This window comes from Macaca thibetana, chromosome 12 (assembly GCF_024542745.1).
Source record: "Macaca thibetana thibetana isolate TM-01 chromosome 12, ASM2454274v1, whole genome shotgun sequence".
NCBI lineage: Eukaryota > Metazoa > Chordata > Mammalia > Primates > Cercopithecidae > Macaca > Macaca thibetana.
In genome coordinates, this window is record NC_065589.1 from 73072440 (window position 1) to 73092018 (window position 19579).

A 19579-nucleotide genomic window follows, 5' to 3' on the forward strand; every position below is an offset into this window, starting at 1 on the left:
AAGACATTTTCTCAAACCAAAGTCCAAGAAAGAATCTGCATATTATTTCCACATGAGTCAACCTGGAGGAAGACGTAGTCTAGCCAAAGTAACAAAAATTCTGTAATTCCCATAATTTTCAATGGTTTCAAGAAACAATTAAAATATCAAAATCAGCACTGATTCAAAAAATCCAGGCTGCATGGTCCTAAAACATTAAATGACAATGTTTTAATGAAATGACAATGTCATTCATTAAATGACAATGTTTTAATGAAAACGAGAAATCATCTTGGTTTAAGAATCTATTATATATAGTATTTTAATACCAGCATTAAGGATGAACCTTTTTAACCTCTTCCTAATCTCAACACGTAATCCCTTAAATACTCTCTATTGCTTTTTTTAGTCTTAAAAAAACAACCACCAGGAAACTTCTTTACCCTGAGATTTTATAACTATATTAGCTTGAATTAATTTCAGATTAGAAATAAGGTAATACAAAATACTTATCAATACTTTATGTTGTATTTCATAAGGTGGATAGTGGTACCTGAATGTCCATTGTACTGAAATTCTTTAAACTGTACATATACATTTTATAAACTCTCTCCTGTGTATGTAAGTTTATAACATAAAAAAAACTTAAGATTTATCAATATAGAAACAAGTTAAAACTCCCACTCAATATTATTCTAAATAAATCCTAGTAAGGCATCACTTCCCACTTTCTCAATGACAAAAAAAGGGTTAACTCTAACTACCAGTGTTAAAGTTCCAGTTTACAAAAACCTAAACCTCTTTCTTTTAGAGTACCTAATTACAGGATGGGAAATTGAGTCCGTGATGAGAAATACAATTTCCAAAACCATGGTAATGCATTAACAGTTTCAGAGACAAAGAAGAATATCTACCTTACAGGTTTTCTTCCTATTGTCATTAAAAAACTATTTGCCAATATATATTTCTGACTAGAATTCTTTTTTTTTTTTTGGGGGGGTGGAGTCTCACTCTGTTGCCCAGGCTGGAGTGCAGTGGCACGATCTCGGCTCACTGCAAGCTCCGCCTCCTGGGTTCATGCCATTCTCCTGCCTCAGCCTCCCGAGTAGCTGGGACTACAGGCGCCCGCCACCGTGCCCAGCTAATTTTTTGTATTTTTTTTAGTAGAGACGGGGTTTCACCATGTTAGCCAAGATGGTCTCGATCTCTGACCTCGTGATCCGCCCGCCTCGGCCTCCCAAAGTGCAGGGATTACAGGCGTGAGCCACCGCGCCTGGCCTAGAATTCTTTATATTATTAAGTATAATACATAGATAACATTCATAAACTTTTTTTTAATACTTTAAGTTCTGGGATACATGCGCAGAACGTGCAAGTTTTTTACATAGGTATACATGTGCCATGGTGGTTTGCTGCAGTCACCAATCCATCATCTAGGTTTTAAGCCCTGCATGCATTACGTATTTGTCCTAATGCTCTAGCTCCCCTTGCCCCCCACCCTGACAGGCCCCAGTGTGTGATGTTCCCCTCCCTGTGTCCATGTGTTCTCACTGTTCAACTCCCATTTATGAGTGAGAACATGCGGTGTTTGGTTTGCCCAAAGAAGTTCCAAGACTAGAATTTTTAAACAGCTTTCTCTTCTTCTCTCCCTCATTCACTTCCACACACATATGCACATATAAACAAACACAAATGCATGCAGATTTAAAAAACAAACAAACAAACAAAAAACTAAGTCCCTTTATAAAGAAAAAAAAAGGGCCAGGCAGGATGGTTCACACCTATAATCCCAGCACTTTGGGAGGCTGAGGTGGATGGATCACCTGAGGTCAGAAGATCGAGACTGGCCTGGCCAACATGGTAAAACTCCATCTCTACTAAAAATACAAAAATTGCCAGGTGTGGTGACGTGTGCTTGTAGTCCCAGTGACTCGGGAGGCTGAGGCAGGAGAATCGCTTGAACCTGGGAGGCGGAGGCTGCAGTGAGCCAAGATTGTGCCACGGCACTCTAGCCTAAGCAACAGAGTGAGACTGTGCCTCAAAAAAAAAAATAAAAAAGAAGAAGAAGAGGAAGAAGAAAAAGAGGAAGAGCAAAAAGAAGGAGGAGGAAAATAAAGAAAAAGTATTTACATTACAAGAAAGAACCTATACATCTTTGTAATTGCCTGACAAAAAGACCCTGCTCATAGCTTATCATAACCTGGTAAAAGATAAACCAGTCATTACTAGACAAAACTGAAAGTTCTAAATAATTGTCTGCCTCCTGCCCAGCTCTTCTCCATGAACCCTATTCACCTGTTCCCATCCTGGGTTCCGTATTGCAGCTAAGGACAGCACCATTTACTCAAGCATTCATAAGTAACTATTCCCTCTCACCTTTCAAACTGGAATTCAAATAGTTACATGTTAGTTATATTTAGGCTATCATATGGTGTGTAAAGCCAAAACACAGCTATTTAAAAATTTACATTCATTCATTGTTTTGGTTCGAATGAGATCTCAAGTTAATTATTTAATTTAGTCATTATTCATACACACGTTTGCTAATTTTATTTGGTTGAGGAAAAAAAACATAAATTTCTATATCCATAAAAACCTATGGCTCTCAACTCCTTTTGGTTTTTTTTTTTTAGATGAAGTCTCACTCTGACACAGGCTGGAGTGAAGTAGTGCAATCTCAGTTCACTGCAACCTCCAACCCCTGGGTTCAAGTGATTCTCCTGCCTCTCAGCCTCCTGAATAGCTGGGATTACAGGCACCTGCCACCACGCCCAGCTAATTTTTTTTTTCCCGTATTTTTAGTAGAGACGGGGTTTCACCATGTTGGTCAACCTGGTCTCAAACCCCTGATCTCAAGTTATCTGCCCGCCTTGGCCTCCCAAAGTGCTGGGATTACAGGCGTGAGCCACCACGCCCGGCCTCAATTTGTTCCTAAAGAGCCAGACAGTATTTTCTACTTTGAGGGCCATGCAGTCTGGTGTAATTACTCAATTCTGTTTTTGTAGAGTGAAAGCCACCATAGGCAATAAGTAAATAAATTAGTGTGGTACATTCCAATAACATTTTATTTACCAAAACAAGTTGCCAACCCTTGGGGAATAGTTTGCCAACCTCACGTTCCAAAAGGATCCAAAAGGATGTAGAGCCATAGAAAAGAAAACACAAAAGCCTACCTAATCTCAGTTATCAAATTAATCCATTATTCCATTCATCTATTAATCAAATGAGGTCAGTGCTCTTAAATTGTGAAGAAAGTGTATAAAACAGAAATCTGAGTCACTGTTCCAAAGGTCTTAAGGTATATCTCAACTATAAAATGAAGAATTGGTAGTAAATGACCTCCAAATTATGCTCTAGCATTAAAATTCTATGTGCCCTTCTACAAATAGGCAGTCTAAATGCCCAGAGAGATTAAACTACATTGTCTTCTGATCATAAACAATTACCAGAAAAAAATAACCATGGAGGACAAAGTTGCAGGCATATGAAAACATCTCAAAAGATGTCTTCACGTAAATGGTTCAGCAGTAAGCAAAAGAGGGGTTCACATTTCAAACCAATATTTATTCAGTGCACACTCCAATTCAGAAGACCTGGGCCCCAGCTCTGTCACTTAACTTTTTTTTTTTTTTTTTTTGAGACGGAGCCTCTCTCTGTCACCAGGCTGGAGTGCAGTGGTGCAATCTCAGCTCACTGCAACCTCAGCTGCCCTGGTTCAAGTGATTCTCCTGCCTCAGCCTCCTGAGTCACTGGAACTACATGTGTGTGTAGTTAATTTTTGTATTTTTAGCTAATTTTTGTATTTTTAGTAGAGACGGGGCTTCACCATGTTGGCCAGGATGGTCTTGATCTCTTGACCGTGATCCGCTCGCCTCAGCCTCCCAAAGTTCTGGGATTATAGGCATGAGCTACCACGCCCAGCCAACTTCCTACTCATTGAGTAAGATTCTCTATTATTTTAACTTCTCCAAAAAGTGAAGACAAGAATATCTACCCCAAACACTGTTGGGTAGAAAAGGGGTTTGTAAAAAGTAACACAAAATAGAAAATTAGCATCTGGGTGCAAAGGCTCATGCCTGTAATCCCAATGCTTTGGGAGGCTGAGGAAGGCGCATCACTTGACTGAGCTCAGAAGTTTGAGACCAACCTGGGCAACATGGTAAAACCCTGTGTAAACAAAAAATACAAAAATTAGCCGGACACGGTGGGACACACCTGTGGTCCTAGCTACTCAGGAGGCTGAGCTGGGATAATCACTTGAGCTTAGGAGGTCAAGGCTGCAGTGAGCCAAGATTATGCCACTGCACTGTAGCCTGTGCAACAGAACAAGACCCTGTCTCAAAAAAAAAAAAAAAAAAAGGAAAAGAAAATGAGCAAGGTGGCAAATGTTAATAAAACCATATCAATAATTAAAACAAGTGTGAATAGTGTAAGCATACCTACTGAAAGACAAGGATTGTCAAAATGGATTTTTTAAAGCAAAATCCAAATTTAAGTTAAAAGTAGAATAGAAATGTAACCAAGTACCCACATTTTTCTAAGAAAAAGAAAATATTTTTTATGTTTTTCTCTTCTTTTCTCCATGTTTCCCTGTTATCCATTTCCTACTTAGTCCTTTAAAATTCAATTATAACTTTTTACTTTCCCTTCACCTAACACTCCTTACAGGGCAAGTTCATCTAACTATGTGCTTAAAAGATCCAGAGCAGGACAGACGCGGTGGCCCATGCCTGTAATCCCACCACTTTGGGAGGAGGAGATGGGAGGATCCCTTGAATCAAGGAGTTGAAGACCAGCCTGGGCAATAAAGTAAGACTTCGTCTCTACAGAAACATTTTAAAATTGGCCAAGCATTGTGGCATGTGCCTCTAGTCCCAGCTACTTGGGAGGCTGAAGTGGGAGGACTGCTTGAGCCCAGGAGGGAGAGGTTGCAATAAGCCAATACCATGGTGCTGCACTCCAGCCTGGGTAAAAGAGCAAGACCCTGTCTCAAAAAAAAAAAAAAAGGGCTGGGCGCAGTGGTTCACACCGGTAATCCCAGCACTTTGGGAGGCTGAGGCGGGTGGATCACGAGGTCAGGAGATTGAGACCATCCTGGCTAACACAGTGAAACCCCATCTCTACTAAAAACAAAAAATTAGCCAGACGTGGTGGCAGGCGCCTGTAGTCCCAACTATTCGGGAGGCTGAGGCAGGAGAATAACGTGAACCAGGAAGGCAGAACTTGCAATGAGCCCTGATCGCACCACTGCACTCCAGCCTGAGTGACAGAGCAAGACTCCGTCTCCAAAAAAAAAAAAAAAAAAGCTTTAGAACAGAACTCTCACCCACCAGGAGACTGCCTCAAGAGAAAACAGTTGACTTACAACCCAAAGGGTGTCCACTATGAAACTCTCTCCTCCTGGAAGGCTGCCTCAAGAGACAACAGTCCAGCTACAACCCAAAGTATGCCCACTACAAAACTCTCTCCTACTTGGAGGGTTTTCAGCCACTTTTACAACTTAATCCTGTCCACAAAGGTGTCAGCACTCATCAGCTCCTTCTCCCACTAGATAATGCACCAAGCTAGCATGCAGATCCCCATCTGCTTCCTTCCTCTCCTGCATGCCACTTACATTAGGCCCCCTTTTAAAAGTGCTCACTTTCTGCTCCAAAAGCAAAGCAGCATCCTTAAAGCAGGAAACTTTCTTCCCCTAAGCTACCCTTGGAATAAAAAGTTAATTTATACCAGACCTTGTTCTTGTTAACTGGATTCTGCAAGCAGCAAACAACTGAATCTGCATTTTGATTAGAGAGAGGGATATACCATCCAAATTCTATCTGACTTAACAACATCTGACCAACTGTATTTAAAAAAAAAAACAAGCTAAAAGTTCCTAATTTAAAAATCAGGCCAGGCACTGTGGCTCATGCCTGTAATTCCAACACTTTGGGAGGTCAAGGTGGGCGGATCACTTGAGGTCAGGAGTTCAAGACCAGCCTGGCAAAAATGGTGAAACCCCATCTCTTTTAAAAATAGAAAAACTAGCCAGGTGTGTGTGGAGGAAAAGTTAAATATTAAATTTGAAACTCAATTGAACGTGGACACAAACAATGGTCACCAAGTCCCAGAAGAGGTTGTGTGAGCCCCTTGAGGTGTTCATCCAGCACCATTTCGGAGAAATCTCTATTTCAATCTATTCCTATACATTAGTTATTGAAAACCGATGGACAATCACAAAAACAAGTTGACCTTGTTGTGTTCCTTAAGCCCAGTCATGCAGGGCACTCGTGACTGGGCCTCATGCCAAACAACTCATTACAAAACAAGCTAGGGTCCCAGACTGCTCGGAAGCTTCATGAGAGACCTCTCCTCATCTGTGAATGGACAAGTGGCTGACTCTGGAGCCCAGGCTGTTGCTTGCAAGTCTGGTGAGTGTCCATATTCTGCAGCCCAGGCTGTTGGTGAGTGTCCGATTCTGGAGGCCAGGCCGACTCTGGAGCCCAGGGTGTTGCTTGCCAGTCTGGTGGTGAATCCTCCATAGTCTGGTGAGTGTAAATATATATGTATCTTTTCCCTTATCCCCTCCCCGTTGCAATTTGCTTATTATATCCATTTGCTTATATTATTTATTAGATCTGCATTGCCATTTACATGGGATAAAGGTTGTTTACCCTTAAAGGGATTGTGTGTGTGTGTCTTTTCTTCTTCCCTTGCACATTTCCCACACAGAACAGTGTGGTAGTGGGCACCTGTATTCCCAGCTACTCGGGAGGCTGAGGCAGGAAAATCGCTTGAACCCAGGAGGCAGAGGGTGAGCTGAGATCATGCCACTGCACTCCAGCCTGGGCAACAGAATGAGAGTCTTCGTCTCAAAAAAAAAAAAAAAAAAAAAAAAATTTAAAAACTTGACATTACATGTTTTCAAGAAGATCTACTCATATATGTAACAGGTGTGGGGTCCTTCCCCAAAAGGAGATAGTCCTCTCCCAAAAATAGAGCAGAAAGCAATAGACTTTCTGGGAGCACATACATGAAAGAAAGTTCACTTTGGTAACTGCCCTAAGTGAACTTAAATATAAAAAAGTAAATATGCCGGGCGCGGTGGCTCAAGCCTGTAATCCCAGCACTTTGGGAGGCCGAGACGGGCGGATCACGAGGTCAGGAGATCGAGAGACGATCCCGGCTAACACGGTGAAACCCCGTCTCTACTAAAAAATACAAAAAAAATAGCCGGGCGAGGTGGCGGGCGCCTGTAGTCCCAGCTACTCGGGAGGCTGAGGCAGGAGAATGGCGTAAACCCGGGAGGCGGAGCTTGCAGTGAGCTGAGATCCGGCCACTGCACTCCAGCCTGGGTGACAGAGCAAGACTCTGTCTCAAAAAAAAAAAAAAAAAAAAAGTAAATATAACTGTAATGTAGAAGTTAATATTGCACTGTAAATATGTGCATAATTTAAAAAGTTTAAAATCTTATTTAAGTAATTTGTTCTCTGCAAGAGCAGACAGGCAATACCACTTTTTCTTCTATCTGTTATAATCAAAGCACTAGTTAACCCTAAAGGAAAAAAAAAAACTATAATACTTTTATACTTACTTCAAAAATACTCTTTATTAACATAAGTAAATTAAATACAATCTGTATCTAAAACAAAAATAACGGGTCATTGTGTTAACCCCTTCATCTAAAGCAAACAAAAAACCAGATAAAATAAATGAACCAATGGTTTTCAAGATATTGGACATCAGGCAATGAAGGACAATAATCTGTGATAAATGGGAAGCAAGTGACATGGCAACAGGTGTCACAGCTTACTTCCTTGACACCTTCCAGGCCGCAGTAAAGGAAGGAGAATCAAAATGGGCCCAAACTCTGTGAAGTTGAGAAGACAGAAATAAGCATCTAGGAAAATCAATGCTGCTTATAGTTTACAGGACAGAGTACTAAAAAGTAAAGAATTTCACACAGAAATAATCCCAGAAATCTACACAGAGTGCTCCTGAGTATTCGACTATTTGCCAGAGTACTAATTAGCACATAAATGTGTGGAAACTACCAAAGGCCAGGGATAAAAACATTTGACAGGATGGGAAAACAGTACATGCTCACATATAAAGTTGAGAATGATGTCTGTTCACATCAGCCAAACTGATGGAAAACTTGTAATTCAGGAGGCATTAGATAGATGACACAGGAGTATCTTTCCTCAGTGGTGGAGAATAATGAGCACCAGACTAAGCACTTCTTCAGACTCAACAGATCATAAAAGCAAGACCTAAAAGGATCAAACTGTTTCCACAAAAATTGTACACCAAAGCAAAGTTTAAAAAATATTCATGGGCCGGGCACGATGGCTCATGCCTGTAATCCTAGCACTTTGGTAGGCCGAGATGGGCGGATCACGAGGCCAGGAGATCGAGATCATCCTGGCTAACATGATGAAACCCCGTCTCTACTAAAAAATACAAAAAACTAGCTGGGCGAGGTGGTGGGCGCCTGTAGTCCCAGCTACTCGGGAGGCTGAGGCAGGAGAATGGTGTAAACCCGGGAGGCGGAGCTTGCAGTGACCTGAGATCCTGCCACTGCACTCCACCCTGGGTGACAGAATGAGACTCCGTCTCAAAAAAAAAAAAAAAAAATATTCATGGGCCGGGCACGGTGGCTCATGCCTGTAATACCAGCACTTTGGGAGGTCGAGGTGGGTGGATCACAAGGTCAAGAGATCGAGATCATCCCGGCCAACATGGTGAAGTCCCGTCTCTACCAAAAATACAAAAATTAGCTGGGCGTGGTGGTGCACGCCTGTAGTCTCAGCTACTTGGGAGGCTGAGGCAGGAGAATCGCTTGAACCTGGGAGGTGGAGGCTGCAGTGAGCCGAGATGGCAACACTGCACTCCAGCCTGGCGACAGAGCGAGACTCCATCAAAAATAAATAAATGAATGAATTAATGAATGAATGAATAAAAATATTCATAAAAAGACAAAATTTCAAGCACCCAACAAGGTAGAACTCACAATATGAGGCATCCAGTATCTGGAACACAGTGAAGCTGGAAAACACAATCTGTAATGAATTGGATAATCAATAAATTGAAACTAACCCAGGCCGGGTGCAATGGTTCACGCCTGTAATCACAGCATTTTAGGAAGCCGAGGAGGGCAGATCATCTGTGGTCAGGAGTTCGGGACCAGCCTGACCAATATGGTGAAACCTCGTCTCTACTAAAAATACAAAAATTAGCTGGGCTGTGGTGGCACATGCCTGTAATCTCAGCTACTCAGGAGGCTGAGGCAGGAGAATCACTTGAACCCAGGAGGCAAAGGTTGCAATGAGCCAAGATCGTGCCACTGCACTCCAGCGTGGGCAACAGAGGGAGACCCTGTCTCCAAAAAGAGAAAGTAACCCAGAACTAACATGTTAGAATTACTAGACAAGAACATTAAAAAGTTTTTATAACAGCATTCCATAGTTCAAAAGTTTAGTAGAGGCCGGACACAGTGGCTCACACTTGTAATCCCAGCACTTTGGGAGTCCAGGGCAGGCGGATCACTTGAGGTCAGGAGCTCAAGACCAGCCTGGCCAATGAAGTGAAACCCCGTCTCTACTAAAAATCAAAATAGGCCGGGCACGGTGGCTCACGCCTGTAATCCCAGCATTTTGGGAGGCCGAGGTGGGCAGATCACGAGGTAAGGAGACCGAGACCATCCTGGCTAACACAGTGAAACGCTGTCTCTACTAAAACTTCAAAAACTTAGCCGGGCACGGTGGTGGGCGCCTGTAGTCCCAGCTACTCGGGAGGCTGAGGCAGGAGAATGGCGTGAACCTGGGAGGCGGAGCTTGCAGCGAGCCAAGATCACGCCACTGCACTCCAGCCTGGGCAACACAGCGAGACTCCGTCTCAAAAAAAATCAAATCAAATCAAATCAAAATAAAATAAAATAAAATAAAACTTAGCTGGGCATGGTGGCAGGTGCCTGTAATCCCAGCTACACAGAGGCTGATGCAGGATAATCACTTGAACCCGGGAGGCAGAGGTTGCAGTGAGCCAAGATGGTGCCACTGCACTCCAGCCTGGGCAATGGAGCAACGCTCCATCTCAGAAAAAAAAAAAAGTTAAGTAGATATATGGAAGATATAAAAATAGACCCAAATTGAAATTCTAGGGATTAAAATTGCAATGTCTGAAATAAAAAAATACACTGGATAGGAAAAACAGCAGAATAGATATAGCAGAAAAAAGATTAGAGGGCCCAAAGATCTGGCAATATAAACAAAAATAAAACAGAAAAAAAGACTCCAAAAAATGAAAAAAGCATCAGTGAGCTATATTTTAAGCAGGCTACTGTACATGTAATTTGAGTCCACAAAAGCGGGGTAGGGTAAAAAATATATAAAGAAATCGCCGGGCGCGGTGGCTCAAGCCTGTAATCCCAGCACTTTGGGTGGCCAAGACGGGCGGATCACGAGGTCAGGAGATCGAGACCATCCTGGCTAACACAGTGAAACCCCGTCTCTACTAAAAATACAAAAAAAAAAAAAAAAAACTTAGCCGGGCGAGGTGGCAGGCGCCTGTAGTCCCAGCTACTCGGGAGGCTGAGGCAGGAGAATGGCGTGAACCCGGGAGGCGGAGCTTGCAGTGAGCTGAGATCCGGCCACTGCACTCCAGCCTGGGTGACAGAGCGAGACTCCGTCTCAAAAAAAAAAAAAAAAAAAAAAAAGAAATCACGCACTTTGCAGACGCCACCAAGTGCCGCTGGGCACCCAGTACTACCAGCCATGGTCAACCCCACCTTGTTCTTCAACATTACTGTCAATGGCTTGCCCTTGAGCCCCATCTTCTTTGAGCTGTTTGCAGATGAGGTTCCAAAGACAGCAGAAAACTTTTGTGCTCTGAGCACTGGAGAGAAAGGACTTGGTTACAAAGGTTCCAGCTTTCACAGAATTATTCCAGGGTTTATGTGTCAGGGTGGTGACTACACAGGCCATAATGGCACTGGCAACAAGTCAATCTACGGGGAGAAATTTGATGATGAGAACTTCATCCTGAAGCATACAGGTCCTGGCATCTTGTCCATGGCAAATGCTAGACCCAACACAAATGGTTCCCAGTTCTTCATCTGTACTGCCAAGACTGAATGGTTGGATGGCAAGTATGTGGTCTTTGGCAAGACGAAAGAAGGCATGAATATTGTGGAGGCCATGGAGCACTTTGGGTCCAGGAATGGCAAGACCAGCAAGAAGATCACCATTGCTGACTGTGGACAACTCTAAAAAGTTTGACCTGTTTTATCTTAACCACTGGACCATTCCTTCTGCAGCTCAGGAGAGCACCCTCCACCCCATCTGCTTGCAGTATCCTAGAATCTTTGTGCTCTCACTGCAGTTCCCTTTGGGTTCCGTGTTTTCCTTGTTCCCTTCCATGCCTAGCTGAACTGCAGAGTTATGCTTATGATTATGGAAAAAAAAAACTAAATAACAAAAAAAGAAAAAGAAATCATGCTCAAATTTGGTGAAAATTATAAACTCACAAGTCTAAGAAGTTCAACAAACCCAAAAAATATTTTAAAAATTACATTGAGGCATATCATAACCAAATTGCTCAGAACATGGATAAAGAAAAACTCTGAAAAACAGTCACAGAAAAAGGCACCGTAAGTACAGAGGAGCAAAGATAAAGATGAGACTAGATTTCTCCTTGGAAACAATGCAAGCAAGAAGACACTGGAGCATCTTTACTCAAAGAGAAGCCTGGGCAATATAATGAGACCCCCCATCTCTATAAAAAACAAAAATTTTTAAAAATTAACCAGGCATGGTGGAACACACCTGTAACCTTAATTATTAAAAACCTGAAGGCCAAGCGCGGTGGCTCACGCCTGTAATCCCAGCACTTTGGGAGGCCAAGGCGGGCGGATCCCCTGAGGTCAGGAATTCGAGACCAGCCTCAACATGGAGAAACCCTGTCTCTACTGAAAATACAAAATTAGCCAGGCATGGTGATGCATGCCTGCAATCCCAGCTACTCGGGAGGTTGAGGCAGGAGAATTGCTTGAACCTGGGAGGCGGAGGTTGCGGTGAGCCGAGATCGCGCCATTGCACTCCAGCCTAGGCAACAAGAGCAAAACTCTGTCTCAAAAAAAAAAAGAAAAAAAAAACCTGAGAGGCAGAGGCAGGTGGAACCTTTGAGCCAGGCCTGTGAGGTTACAGTGAGCTATGACTGTGCCACTGGACCCTAGCCTTGGAGACAGAGCGAGACCCTGTCTCTTAAAAAATAAATAGTAGCCGGGCGCGGTGGCTCACGCCTGTAATCCCTGCACTTTGGGAGGCCGAGACGGGCGGATCACGAGGTCAGGAGATCGAGACCATTCTGGCTAACATGGTGAAACCCCGTCTCTACTAAAAAAAATACAAAAAACTAGTCGGGCGAGGTGGTGGGTGCCTGTAGTCCCAGCTACTTGGGAGGCTGAGGCAGGAGAATGGCGTGAACCCGGGAGGCGGAGCTTGCAGTGAGCTGAGATCCGGCCACTGCACTCCAGCCTGGGCGACAGAGCAAGACTCTGTCTCCAAAAAAAAAAAAAATTGTAAATAAAATTTTTAAAAAAATTTAAGTACTAAAAGAAAAATGTCCACTTAGAATCCTATATCCAAAGAAATTATCTTTCAAAAACACAGGCAAAAAAGGGGCAAAATAATGACATTTTCAGACGTATAAAAAAAGGAAGAATACATCACTAGCAAACCCATACTGCAGAAAAGTAAAGGCCTTCAAGCAGAAAGAAATACTAGAAAAAATAGAAACTTACATAAAGAAACAAAGAGCACTGGAAATCGTAAATAGATGGGTAAGATTTTTTAGTTATTATTTAAATCTCTTTAAAATTGTTGACTGTGTAAATAAAAATAACATTATATTCAGGGGTTTATTAAATATATAAAAGTAAAATGTTTGACAACAATAGGATAATGGCTTAGAGGGAAATTTAAAAAGAAGCAAACTATTATAAGGTTTCTGTACTATACATAAAGTAGTATAAGTAGACTGTGATAATACTATAAACCATAAAGAGATCAGTAAAATAACAAAAGAATTACAGTTCATAAGCCAACAAAGAATAAATGGAAACATTTTTAAAGTCTGAAAAAGGCATAAAAGAGAGAAAAAGCAAACAAAGAACAGATGGGATAAACAGGAAACGATGGACTTTAATAATATCAATAACTGTTTTAAATGTAAATGGTCTAAGTACCATTGCCAGAGATTTGAAGACTGGATTTTAAAAAAGCAAGGCCAAACAAGATCAACTGCCAGTACACACACGCACACACACACACACGAAGAGATTTCAAGAAAAGACACCAACAGTTTAAAAGAAAAAAAATTTGGCCAGGCATAGTAGCTCACGTCTATAATCTCAGCACTTTGAAAGGCCAAGGGGCCAGTGGATTGCATGAGTTCAGGAGTTTGAAACCAGCCTGGACAACTTGGCAAAACCCTGTCTCTATTAAAGAAAAAAAAAAAAAATTTGTCGGGTGTGGTGGCACACACCTATAGTCTCAGTTACTGAGGATGCTGAAGTGGGAGAATCACCTGAGCCCAGGAGGTCAAGACTGCAGTGAGCCAAGATTGTGCCACTGCACTCTAGCCTAAGTGACATGGTGAGATGCCGTCTCCAAAAAAAAACACTTCAAGATTTTTTGGGTTTTTTTTGAGACAGAGTCTTGCTCTGTCACCCAGGCTAGAGTGCAGTGGTGCAATCTCGGCTCACTGCAACCTCCGCCTGCCGGGTTCAAGCGATTCTCCTGCCTCAGCCTCCCAAGCAGCTGGGATTACAGGCACATGCCACCACGTCTGACTAATTTTTGTCTTTTTAGTAGAGACAGTATTTCACCATGTTGATCAGGCTGGTCTTGATCTCCTGACCTCGCGATCCGCCCACCTTGGCCTCCCAAAGTGCTGGGATTACAAGTGTGAACCACAGCACCCGGTCCCTAAAAAAAGAGTTTTAAAAATACACGCTATGTTGACAATAATCAAAAGAAATATGGGTGATGACATTAATATCAGACAAAATAGACTAAAGAATAAGGAATATTGCCAGGGATAAAGAGGACATGATATAATGATTAAAAAGTTAACTCACCACAAAGACATAACAATCCTAAGTGCATACCTAACAACAGAACTCCAAAATGCAAGCAGCAAAAACTGACAACTGCAAGGAAAAAGAGACAAATCCACAATTATATTTGAAGACTTCAACACCATTCTCAGTAATGAAGAGAACAAGCAGACAGAAAATCAGTAAGAACATAGAAGACCTGAACAACAATATCAACCAACTTGCCAAATTGACATTTATAAAACACTACACCCCACAAGAGAATAATAACCGCTTTTTTCTAGTGCACATGGAACATTCCAAGACAGACCACATTCTGAGCTATGAAAGAAACCTTAACTATTTTAAATAAACTGACATCGTGTAAGTGTGCTATCTCACCATAATGGAATTAAATTAGAAATTACTGGCTGAGCACCATGGCTCACACTCGTACTCCCAGCATTCTTGGAGGCTGAGGCAGGTGGATCATTTGAGTCCAGCAGTTCAAGCCTAGCCTGTGCAACAAGGCAAAATACTGTCTCTACTAAAAATACAAAAATTATCTGGGCGTGGTGGTGTGCCTGTTGTCCCAGCCACTTGGCAGGCTGAGGCACAAGAATCACTTGAACCCAGGAGATGGAGGCTGGAGGCTGCAGTGAGCTGAGATGGTACACAACTGCATTCCAGCCTAGGTGACAGAGCAAGACCCCTGTCTCAAAAAAAAAAAAAAAGAAGGAGAAGGAGAAGAAAATTACTAATATAGTCATAATCTTAAAAAAAAAAAAAAAACAAACTCAAAATTTCTTTCTTTTTTTTTTTTGAAATGGGGTCTCACTACGTCACCCAGACTGGAATGCAGTGGCGCCATCCTGGCTCACTGCAGCCTCTATATGACAGACTCAAGAAACCCTACTGCCTCAGCTTTCTGAGTAGCTGGGACTACAGGCACATGCCACCATGCCTGGCTCATTTTTCTACTTTTTATAAAGATGGGGTCTTACCATGTAGGCCAGGCTGGTCTCGAACTCCTGAGCTCAAGTGATTCACCACCCTCACCCTCCCAGAGCGCTGGGATTATAGGCAGAAGCCACCACTTCCAGCCTTAAAAAGCTCAAAACTTCTAAATGACCCATTGGCTAAAGAGAAGATCACAGAAAATAGAAGATATTTTGAACTACATAAAAATGAAAACATATCAAAAATGTGGGATGCCTGTACACTATGCTTAGAGGGAAATGTATTGCATTATATCCTATTAGAAAAGAAGACTACAGGCCGGGCGCGGTGGCTCAAGCCTGTAATCCCAGCACTTTGGGAGGCCGAGACGGGCGGATCACGAGGTCAGGAGATCGAGACCATCCTGGCTAACATGGTGAAACCCCGTCTCTACTAAAAAATACAAAAAACTAGCCGGGCACGGTGGCGGGCGCCTGTGGTCCCAACTACTCGGGAGGCTGAGGCAGGAGAATGGCGTGAACCCGGGAGGCGGAGATTGCAGTGAGCTGAGATCCGGCCACTGCACTCCAGCCTGGGCGGCAGAGCGAGACTCCGTCTCAAAAAAAAAAAAAAAAAAAAAAAAAAAAAAAAAGAAGACTACAAATCTAAGCTGCCACCTTAAGAAACCATAAAAAGACTAGAAAATTAAATTCAAACAAAACAAAGGAAGATAATAATGAAGAGCAGATATCAATGAAATTGAGAACAACAACAACAAAAAAATCAGTAAAACCAAAAGCTGGTTCCTTGAAAAAGTAAAAAAAAGTGATAAAGAAATGAAAAAGCCAGCCAGGCGCAATGGCTCACGCCTGTAATACCAGCACTTTGGGAGGCCGAGGTGGCAGATCACCTGAGGTCATCAGGAGTTAGAGACCAGCCTGGACAACATGGTGAAATGCCATCTCTACCAAAAAATACAAAAAAATTAGTTAGACACAGTGGTGCACACCTGTAGTCCCAGCTACTGGGGAGGCTGAGGAGGAAGAATTGCTTGAACCCAGGAGGCTGCAGTAAGCCACGACTGCACCGCTGCACTCCATACTGGCCGACAGAGTAAGACTCTGTCTCAAAAAATAAATTAATTAATTAATTAAATAAAATAAAATAAAGAGGAAAGGATATCACTACATACTTCACAGACATTGAGAAAATAAGGACAAATAGTACAAATTTCTCCTTATTTGTACCCATAAATTCAACAACTTAGATGAAATGGACAAACTTCATGAAAGATTCAAACTGTCAAAGCTCACACAAAGAAAAAAAAGTACTGAATAAATGACACAGGTCACTAAAGAAATTGAATATAGGGCCGGGTACGGTGGCTCACACCTGTAATCCCAGAACTTTGGGAGGCTGAGGTGGGTGGATCGCCTGAGTTCAAGACCAGCCTGGCCAATGTGGTGAAACCCTGTCTCTACTAAAAATACAAAAATTAGCCAGGCATGGTGGCAGGCGCCTGTAATCCCCGCTACTCAGGAAGCTGAGGCAGGAGAATCAATTGAACCCGGGAGGCTGAGGCTGCAGCGAGCCAAGGTCGCGCCATTGCACTCCAGCCTGGGCAAAAAGCACAAAACTCAGTCTCAAAAAAAAAGAAAAAAGAAAAGAAATTGAATATGTGAAAACCTTATTCAACAAATATTACAATTAAGTTAAAAAGCTTCCAACAACAAATATTCCAAACCTAGACTGTTTTACCCACAAACTCTATCAAGATATTTAAAGGAGGAATAATGTCATATTCTATACAAACTCTTACAAAATAAAGAGGAGGGTGTCCTTCCCGACTCATTTATGAAGCCAGCTTTACCCCGATACCAAAATCAGACATATTGCAAAAGAAGAAAAGTACAGTACAATATCCTTCTTGACTATAGATACAAAAATCCTCATGTCAAAATACAAGCAACTTAAATCCAGCAATCTATAAAAAGGATAATATATCATGACAATGTGGATTTTATCCCAGAAATGCAAGACTGCTTCAATATTCAATAATAATTCCATGTGTAATACTACATAGATGGTGTTACGGTTTGAATATGTGACCTCTCCAAAACTATGTTCATAACTGAATCCCCACTGTGGGGGTATTAAGAGGCAGGGCCTTTGGGGAAGTGATTAAGTCATTAGGGCTCTGCCCTCTCAGATGGATTAGTGCCTTATAAAAGGGCTGGAGAGAACTAGCTCAGGTCCCTTTTGCTTATCCACTCTTCTACCATATGAGGACACAAGATCTGCCCCTTTTGCCCTTTTCATCCCTTCCACCATGTGAGGATGCAGCAGAAGGCCCTCACCAGATCCCAAATATGAGTGCTTTGATCTTGGACTTTCCAGCCTTCAAACTGTAAGAAATAATTTATGTTCTTTATTACTCAGTCTCAAGTATTTTGTTATAATAGCACAGATGAACTAAGCCAGAAATTGATATGGAGAAGTGATGTTGTTGCTATAACAAATACCTGAAAATGTGGAACTGGGTAATAGATAGAGGCTGGAGTAGTTTTGAAGTGAATGCTAGGAAAAGCTTAGATTGCCATAAAAGAAGCATTAAAGATAGTTCCAGTGAGGGCCCAAAGGAAGAATGAAATTTTGGTAGAAATATGAATAAAGGCCATTCTGATGATCTCTTAAGCAGAAATGAGGAATATCATATCAAAAACTGGAGGAAAGACCATTCTTTTTACAAAATGGCAAAAAACAAATTGGCTGAATTATATCCATGTCCTACTACTTTGTGAAAGGCAAAATTTAAGAGCTATAAACTAGGATATTTAGCAGAAAAAAATCTCTAAGCAAAGTGTTTAGGATATTGCATGGCTCCTCTTGGCTGCTTATAGTAAAATCCAAAGAGAGACAATGATGTGAAGATGAAATTTATAATCGAGAAAGACACAGAATGTAAAGATTTGGAAAATTCTCAACCAGGCCAGGTAAAGAATAAAAAAGTACGTTTAGGAGAAAAAAATCAAGGGCGTGGCCAAGGTGTGACTATTTCATCAAGACAATGGAAGAATGACCCTAAAAGCTGTTGAGATCTTTGAGACAGCCATACCCATCACAGGCCCAGAATGCCGGGGCCTTGAGGGCAGAACTGTTTCAAGGGAGAGGTCCAGGGTACCTATGGAGCCTCAGGGCTTGCTGCACAGCACCAACTCAAGTCTCCGCTCCCTGCGTTCCAATGCAGTGCCCCTTGCACCCCACCTGTAGTTCAAGTGGGCCCAGATGCTGCTAAGGCTGCCACTCCCAAAGGAACAAGCAGTAAGCAGCCTTCCCAAGTGTCCACATGTTGCTAAATTTCAAAGGATGTACCAGAGAGCCTGAGGCCCAGGCAGAGAACTGTCACAGGGCGAACTGTCACAGGGCAGGTCAGCAGCAGAGTCCACACAAGGGCAATGCCTAGTGGAGCCAGCGGTAGGGTCGGCGGGGGGCAGGTCCACCAGAGAGAGTCTCCACAAGGGCAACACCCAGTAGAGCTGTGGGGGCAGGGTTGGCCCCAAAACCCCAGAATCATAGTCACATAGTCACCAACCTGCAACTGTAGCCTAGGAGAGCCACAGGTACCTGATTCCAACTGGTAAGAGGTACAGTGTGGACTGCACCCAACAGAGGCTACAGGGGTGGAGCCACCAGGAGCCTTGTGACAGAGGAGGAGCACTGTCATCTCAGTCAGACACTGCCACTTTCAGTTCCAGCTTCCTTTCTAGTCTCATGCATTTCAAGGAAATAACTTCTCTGCTAACTACAAGCAGCCAGAAAGAGCAGACAGTAAAATACAGATAAGACAGCTCAGGCCCAGAGGGAGGTGGGGGGAAAGTCTCTAGGGTAACTGCCAAACTTCACGTTCATACAATAGGCCCCAGTAAAACAGTGGGTCTTAATAAGCACATTCCTTTCCCATCAGGTGAACTAAGATAGGGAAGCTAAAAGCAGACTCGGGGGTATGCCTGTAGTTGCAGAAAAATGTATGGGAAGACACACAACTCTCCTTCCCAGATAATCACAACAAAGAGACACAGAAGCAGTCCAAGCCTCTGATAAACTCTCCCACCCTGAATCCTTAAAAACTCTCAGTCTGTAAGACAGTGGGCCTAACTTGGCCAGAAGGCTCCCGTCAGGTTTGTTTTCTCTAAAATAAATCAGTCTTGACCGGCAAGCCACCTTTCATGTTTCTTTCCTCTTTCTTTAATTCTTACACCTTGAGGACCCAACCCCCAACACAGTGTGTCCAGAAAGCAAGACAATTATTCTCAAGCCTTAGGATTTAATGTTGTTTGCCTTACTGAGTTTTGCACTTACTTGGGATCGGTCACTCCTCTCTTCTTGCCTATTCCTCCCTTCATAATGAAAACATCTGTGCTTGCCTCTCTCACCATTGCAGTATATGTGTGTGTTAGTGTATGTGTGTGTTTTATCTGATGCATAATAGATGTACATAGTTTCTGAGTACATGTAATAATGTAATACGTTCATATAATTTGTAAAGATCAAATCAATGTACTTGGAATACCACCACCTTAAATA

General features: G+C 42.5%; 2 protein-coding genes across 7 annotated transcripts in view; one reads left to right on the top strand and one right to left on the bottom strand.

Annotated features, from left to right (window-relative positions):
• Positions 1–19579, bottom strand: part of UBR3 (ubiquitin protein ligase E3 component n-recognin 3) — a 264525-nt gene that overhangs the window by 232340 nt on the left and 12606 nt on the right. The gene's annotated exons all lie outside the window — the stretch shown is intronic.
• LOC126932542 (peptidyl-prolyl cis-trans isomerase A-like) lies at positions 10734–11239 on the top strand. The gene has a single exon (XM_050751470.1). It carries the CDS (start codon positions 10734–10736, stop codon positions 11226–11228), a length of 495 nt encoding a protein of 164 aa, XP_050607427.1. The 3' UTR covers positions 11229–11239.